Source organism: Hoplias malabaricus, chromosome 2 (assembly GCF_029633855.1).
Source record: "Hoplias malabaricus isolate fHopMal1 chromosome 2, fHopMal1.hap1, whole genome shotgun sequence".
In the NCBI taxonomy this organism is placed as follows: Eukaryota; Metazoa; Chordata; class Actinopteri; order Characiformes; family Erythrinidae; genus Hoplias; species Hoplias malabaricus.
Window position 1 is genome coordinate 65,694,771 of NC_089801.1, and position 7,644 is coordinate 65,702,414.

At 41.9% G+C, this 7,644-nt stretch overlaps 1 protein-coding gene across 1 annotated transcript; it reads right to left on the reverse strand.

The window, feature by feature from the left end:
* Nucleotides 1–282: 282 nt before the first annotated feature.
* On the reverse strand, nucleotides 283–4,355 carry LOC136675369 (protein Hook homolog 2-like). Its single transcript, XM_066651876.1, has 4 exons — nucleotides 4,218–4,355; nucleotides 2,276–2,356; nucleotides 938–1,055; nucleotides 283–483 (listed from the first exon to the last, which is right to left on the reverse strand). Exons 2-4 carry the CDS (start codon nucleotides 2,329–2,331, stop codon nucleotides 322–324), a joined length of 336 nt encoding a protein of 111 aa, XP_066507973.1. The 5' UTR covers nucleotides 2,332–2,356; nucleotides 4,218–4,355; the 3' UTR covers nucleotides 283–321.
* Between the last annotated feature and the right edge of the window lie 3,289 nt (nucleotides 4,356–7,644).

The window sequence follows — 7,644 nt, forward strand, 5'->3', positions numbered from 1 at the left end:
TTTGTTCAAGCATTTTTAACATTTTAACAAGCAATTTGAAAGCACCAATACAGGTCCAACAGTGCTGCCATGTTTACCAATAGCCACCCACAACTGCAAACTATCTGGGGTCTCAGTTATAGCAGGATCAGTTTGGAAGCTGTACATCGTCCATCTTGGCTGAACAACTACTTTTAAAGGGAAGAAAAAGCATGCAATTTTTAGACATTTGGCCAAACTTTTAACAGAAGCTTCCAACAGCAAACCATGACATCTCCCTTCAGGCTCCAGCAACGGGTGATAGAGCAGCACACACCATTAGCATGTCTCTGTGTCCAAACTCTAGGAAAGTGTTCCTGAGGACAGAGACCTTCCAGGGGCTAAGTTCAGCTTAGTTCTGGAGCTTGACCCCCTCCTGCTCTGGTTCTGAAGCCTCTGCTGGGCAAGGAAGGACTGGGGCTGATCAGAGTCTGCGCTCAGCGAGACCTGAAGGAGCGCCGAACTCTGTACAGGACAAGGTAAAGCAGTAAGTGAGTGAGCACCACATAAACAGTCTGTTTTTCTATGTGAGGACATGTCTTATGCCTAGTGATATGTTGCTGTAGTCTGCTCCCATTGTGAGCACAAAGTTTCAGGAGTACACCCACAGACTGTATATAGAGATAAGGGTCACTAAGTGTTCAATGTTCAACACCAAGCAAGCTGGAGGGTTCCTGCGCTCTCTAGAGTGATGGACCTCCACTTTGTAGTTTTTGGATGAGTGGGAGTGGCCTTGGTGATTAGGAGTTAATCATTCAACGGTTATGAAAGGTACACACACTGAGTGATTAACAAAATTAGACCTTCCCCTATGCTATCGTTATGACTACATGTAAATGTGTATGCAAATGCAGTTGCTGTAAGTAGATGTGAATTGTATTGTCTGTAAGAAGTTTAGATACTGTAAACCTACACTCACCATACTGTACCAGGTATTCACGCTGTCTTTGTCATCTATTTTTACACGGTTCCTGCAGATGATGGGTTTACCGCTCTCATCCTCCATCTTGTTGGTCTGGGAGCAGTGTTGTTGTTTACTGTTGGAGCGTGAGAGTTAGCTCATTTACAGAAAACATGTAGTGGGTTTTTACCACAAAGTGTGATGGTTGCAACATTTTTGAAAACAAGAGGTAAAAGCTGATCAGGCTCAGAGGGGTGGTGGTGGGGGGGGGGTTATTAAAAAGAAATGAATAAAACCATAAAACAATGTATAGGATTATAAATGTACAAGATCGTGGACGCTAGCTACACTGCTTTGAAAGTTACGTGAAAGTTACGCTAAGGAATTGGACTGTGATGTAGCTAAAACTGGGCAAATGGGATTTAACAACAGTTAATTTTTAACCCACTCACTTTTGTTACATTAAATTAACTGTATTCTGTCCTAACCGTGTGAACGGTCACACACATTGTCCACGTCTACATGGGTATTTTTATTTTTGTATTTTTTTTTTTTTACATGGGAATCGCTTTCCTATGGCAACGGTTTATACACGTGATAGTAATTTAGATTCCTTTACAATGTCATTAGTCTTTTTTTGTTGTTGTTGTTTCTAGAAAACTCAAAAGCAGAACTTGGGTTGTTGTTAAATACTAAAAGAAATATTTAAATTTACATATAAGTATATAATAAACAAGAACAAACAAAGGCATGCTATTTCAGAGAAATATATCTGTTGAATGTAGAGGAGGTTCTTCCCAATTAAAAGTAATGTCTGTCCCGAATATCTTCACTAATTCTGTGTAAAACTGCTTTTACACTCCCTGAGAACTGAACACTTGGGGAAACTCCATCCAGCGAGAGGATATTTTAAAACCCCATTATCAGTGCTGTCTCATTGGCAGGACAAAAAGTGTTTTTGGCTTGTAACATCAGGGTCTCATTTGCTTCAAATCAGGACATGTGCCATTGTTCCTTTTGTTTAAAGAAAGCGGTGTTGTGCACAATAGTGGGCACAGTCAATAGAGTCCTGTTCTTAACACTGCTGACAGAACTCGTTAAATGTACCGTTATTTTTACAATAGACTTTTTCACACAGATGGGTACTTTTTCAAAAACAGTGCTTGTGTGGAAAGGTGTAAAACAGCTGTTTACTTGGGGGCTAGGCCTAAATATGGAGCTCATTTCTCAATTACTATCATAGCTTGTGTATCCTAGGGACAATAAACACAAGAGAACATTTGTGAGCAAAGCGTAGAGAAGTCATTATGTATTAATGTAAAACTGCCATTTTATTTTTTATTTTAATTGACCAACCTGTCTGCTGTCTGCAGCTGAAGCGGGTGGATTTCAGCTCTACCCTGAAGTGACATGACGTGTCCAGCCCTTTCTTCAGACCTGTGTGAAAATCAGAATGAGAGGAGACAGCGAGAAAAGAGCAGAGAGGAGAGAGTATGATAAAAAGAAAAAAATACAGAACACTACACTTGTCTATGCAAAACTATATGAGAACATGGAAATTAACTCAGCTCAGTGTGGAGGTTAAGGCTGTTGTTAGGACACTTCATCAGTGGCCAGTTGAGTGGTTAACTTAACCAAGCTCCGCCCACAAATGTGAGGGGCTCTCCTCCATGTTCTGTGAAGCTTGTCCAACATGGCAACAGTTGCTAAGAAACATGCTGTTTTTAGATGCGTTTAAAAACATGCCTCTGAACTGGACGATGTTATGTTAGCAATTTGACGCTAGGCATGTGTATAATATTTAATATAAATAAAGTATAATAATTAAAATAAAACAAACAAACAAACACACGCAAAAAAAAAAAAAGCCCACAACATATAAGTCCATGAACATTTAATGGAAGCAGGTGCTCTACAGTTGTTGGGAGGAGTGACATCTTTGCTAGCCGTGCAACAGTTGCTACACTTGTGGACTGAGTGTGAATAAGTGGATTACCCCAGAAACTTACGACTAAACCGACGCATGAACGTCACTGAGTCTGATGCGTGAAGACTGCCGAAGCGCTGGGATCTCACTGAGAGCCGTTATTGGGTGAGATGTGTTGTCACATACTGGAAAAGTCCTCCTACGCACTGTCACTCTGTTATGTTATCACTGTTTTGGGCAGAGGCTTCAGAAGAAAAGCAGAGCTGTGTGTGTTTGTGTGTGTGTTGGGGGAAGTGACAGTGTTGGGGGGACAGTCCAGCACACAGACACACACACACAAACACACACACAGTGTCCACTGCAAGAGGAGGCCTGGCAAAGCTGCTGACCACAGCACATATCTCCCTCTCTCTCTTTCTGACTCTGCCTCTCTCTCTTTCACTCACACACACACATACAAAATAGTGAATTTAGTCATAAAGTTTGTTTTAGTCCAGTTTTTATTCATCAATTTCCATGAAACTACTGTTTTCTGTTGTTATATCAAATGAATTTCCACCTCGTCTCTAATGCATTATAATAATAATCTTAAAAGCATTATTATTATTATTATTATTATAGACAAGATCATTAATGTTGTGTATCAGTTTCCCATGTCTTTAATATGTAAATTAATGTTTGTATTGATTACGTATTTAGTTTACGCTGATAAAAACTCATGGGTGCCCAAACGTATGGCTTTGGTGGGGGCCCAACCTGCAGCAGTTATGGGGGTATGAATTAAAAACACATTTTATAAATGAGTAACGAGACAAAGAGTGAGGTGATGTCGCAGGGTGGGCACAGTCACATGGGTTGAGTTCCCAGTTCGGGCAGAAACACCATGCAGCATCGATAAAAGGCCCCAAGATTCAAGATACAAGATTCGGCCTTGTAAACAGCTCTGAAAGAGAGCACCCACCACATGCCAAAAAATGCACACGTAGCAGTGAGACAGAGATAGATAGAGAGATAGATAGATAGATTTAGGGGGGGGTTGGGGGGGTGAAAATCATAACCAAAGTGTAAAAGCATTCTTAGGAATGCACTGAATTTCCCCAGTCAGTAAAAAGTGCGTGTGGGATATTCACACGCTCTTCAAGCAAACTCCAATTTCCTCGGAAGGTCAACATAGAGAAGACCACAAACCACAGCGGCTGTGTGTGTGTGTGTGTGTGTGTGTGTGTGCATAGATTAACGGGGAAACATGTCAACAGCCTTATTTCTTGGAACTTACTCATTTGGGTCAAAGTGAAACGCTGGATTTTAGAATCTATTTTTAGTTCGTGCCTTAAAAAAGTGACAGATTAATTTTTCAGTTCATTTACTCACTCGTTTGATCTTTCATTCAGTAACTTCAGTTAGCGTGTAGCGCTGCGCTGCTGCAAGTTGTTTGTCAACATGTGCTACTATTGTGCACTTTTAGAAGTAGAGTCATTTAAATAAAACAGTAGGGTATATATCGACAGGCTAAAAGTAGCTTATCAGAAAATGCTACATATACATATACAGTACTGTGCAAAAGTATTAGGCACATAGTAAAGATGACTTAATAAAGAATGGAATTAACGCTTTACTTGAAAGAAAACAATATGCAGTAAACATTAATAAAATAAAGAAAGTCAGAATTATGTGTGACAACCTTCTGCTTTTTTCCCCCCTTAAATATTAGTCCTAGGTACAGTTTATACAGTTTTATAAATAAATTAGATGGTAGTTTTACTGAGCGTCTTGGAGAATCTGCCACAGTTCTTTTAAGAAATTGGATTGTCACTTCTTTTTTTCATGCAACAACTCAGGAGCCTACATTCTTTCATTATCTGTAAGCGCTTATCAAGTTCAGGGTCGCGGTGGGTCCAGAGCCTACCTGGAATCACTGGGCGCAAGGCGGGAATACACCCTGGAGGGGGTGCCAGTCCTTCACGGGGCAACACACACACACTCTCACATTCACTCACACACTCACACCTACAGACACTTTTGAGTCACCAATCCACCTACCAACGTGTGTTTTTGGACTGTGGGAGGAAACCGGAGCACCCGGAGGAAACCCACGCAGACACAGGGAGAACACACCAACTCCTCACAGACAGTCACCCGGAGGAAACCCACGCAGACACAGGGAGAACACACCAACTCCTCACAGACAGTCACCCGGAGGAAACCCACGCAGACACAGGGAGAACACACCAAACTCATCACAGACAGTCACCCAGAGGGAACCCACGCAGACACAGAGAGAACACACCACACTCCTCACAGACAATCACCCGGAGGAAACCCACGCAGACAGAGGAAGAACACACCAAACTCCTCACAGACAGTCACCCGGAGGAAACCCACGCAGACACAGAGAGAACACACTACACTCCTCACAGACAGTCACCCGGAGGAAACCCACGCAGACACAGGAAGAACACACCACACTCCTCACAGACAGTCACCCAGAGGAAACCCACGCAGACACAGGGAGAACACACCACACTCCTCACAGACAGTCACCCGAAGCGGGACTCAAACCCACAACCTCCAGGTCTCTGGAGCTGTGTGACTGCGACACTACCTGCTGCACCACCGTGCCGCCCGGAGCCTATATTATGTTTTATTATTATGAAACGTAACCTCTTTTTTTAATAAGTTGCTTTCTTTACAGACATACAATTATTTTTGTAACATTATTATTATTATTATTATTATTGGTAAAATAAATCTTTAAAAGTTTCAAGAGTCAATAATGCAGAATTCATGAAATGAGGATAAATGCATGGTTTTGAAACACGGGTGAATAATAACAGTACTCTAAGACTGTAATGCACCAGAGGAACATGTATTAATCATGAAGACATTAAACATGGTTGGATCTGAGCGTGTGCAGAACTATGTAGAGCTGTAGCGCAGTTTGTCAGGACCCCAGAACTGTTCTAATGTAAACAGTAAACACAGTGAATTAATCACTTAAGGTGGACTTATTGCTGAAACAAGTCTTCAGTTGTGTGCACAGATTAATCTCCATAGAAAGGCTTCGCACGCCCCAGCAATGCACAGTGGAACATTTGAACTGTGTTCTCTTCTGTGATGGTACGAGTGGATCAGACACAGCAGTGCTGCTGGAGTTTTTAAACACTGTGTCCACTCACTGTCTGCTCTGTTAGATCTTGTAGATGTAAAGTCAGACACACTAACTTGTCTGTTACTGCACAGTTGGTCATCCTGTAGTGCAACACTGTTCTTAGTCCAGCAGTGACCCTGGGAGGGGGGTTTAAGAACAATCACATCTGCTCTGTAGTGGTCCTGGCCGATGAAGGGCTTTGTGTAAGAGGGCGGACCAAGTATTCAGAGTAACAGATGGACGATGTGTGTGGAAACAAGAAAGTGTTCATAATGTTATGACTGATGGGTGCTGTGTGAGCTGAATGAGTCAGTGTAACTGAGTGAATGAGTGAATGAATAAGAAGTTTCAGTGTGACTCTGTCATTCTGTGAAGCTAACGACCACCACCTGAATATTAATTTTCGATTTTAGAAGTAGATTTACTATACTTGCTTGTAATAGAGATGCTGCTTGTGGATGTTGGAGGGAAAAATGGAATCGCTGCAATGTCACAAAGCGGCCACAAGGAAGCGCTGCTGAGCTGATCTTCAGCGCGGAATCCCACAGGAGAGCCACTTTAGCTTCACAGGCTAACATTACTATACACGTTCTTCACACCGATCAGCCATAACATTAGGACCACCACCTTGTCCTTTCCCTCAGCTTCACTGACCATACAGGAGCACTCCGGAGTTCTGGAGTCCACCTGTTGCTCTGCAGACTTTGTTAGCCCCCTTTCAACTTGTTTTTCAGTGGTCATTTTGTGTGGTGGATCATTTTCAGTGCTACACTGACGTGGTGGTGTTTGTGTGTGTTGCCCTCATTGCTGTTGTTGTAGTTTAGTTTTTAGAGAGTTTAATGTGTTGTTTTGTGTTGTGTATATATATATTCCCTACATTCCCTAATTACAATAACGTACGGCTACTAGCAATGCTAATGTTAGCCCTGGAGATCCTAAACACAGGTGTTGTGTGGACCCTAGCCTTTATCAATAGCCTATTTAGCAAAAAATAAATAAAAAAACAATCAAAAACCCAGCGAAATATTCAGATCCATCCCTAAATTAAGGTACTAACATGTCGTTTTGGATAACAGCAATATGCTGTAATTGTTAATATAAATACTGTAAAAATAAAACAGCACAACACTGGGGAAACTGCTGCCAGTAAATACTGTAAGTTACTGTAGGAAGAGGTCACTACTGGCTTGACCACGTGTATGGAGCCTTTTGCTGATCTAATGCTGCTTTGACACCGATGGGTCTGTTACTACGAGTCCTAATACAGGAATAGTTCACTGTCAAATCAAATTTAAAATAAACGGTGTCACCTAATCTGGCTGCTCTCCCTGTGTCTGTGTGGGGTTCCTCCAGGTGCTCTGGTTTCCCACCACAGTCCAAACACTCAGGATGGTAGATGGATTGGTTGAGTGACTGGTGTGTGTGTGTGTGTGTGTTCCTGCCTTGCACCTTGTGATTCCATGCAGGGTCTGGACCTGCTGCGACCCTGATCTTAATGAAAGGGTTATGGAAGATGAATGGATGAGTACAATGTATTTGGCTGTATTATCTATATCTGTTATCCGTACACTTACTTTTTTTATTTCCACCTCTGTGTTGTTGTCTGTACATTTTCAGTGGCATATTTGAGTTCTGCTGGAAGTCAAGGTA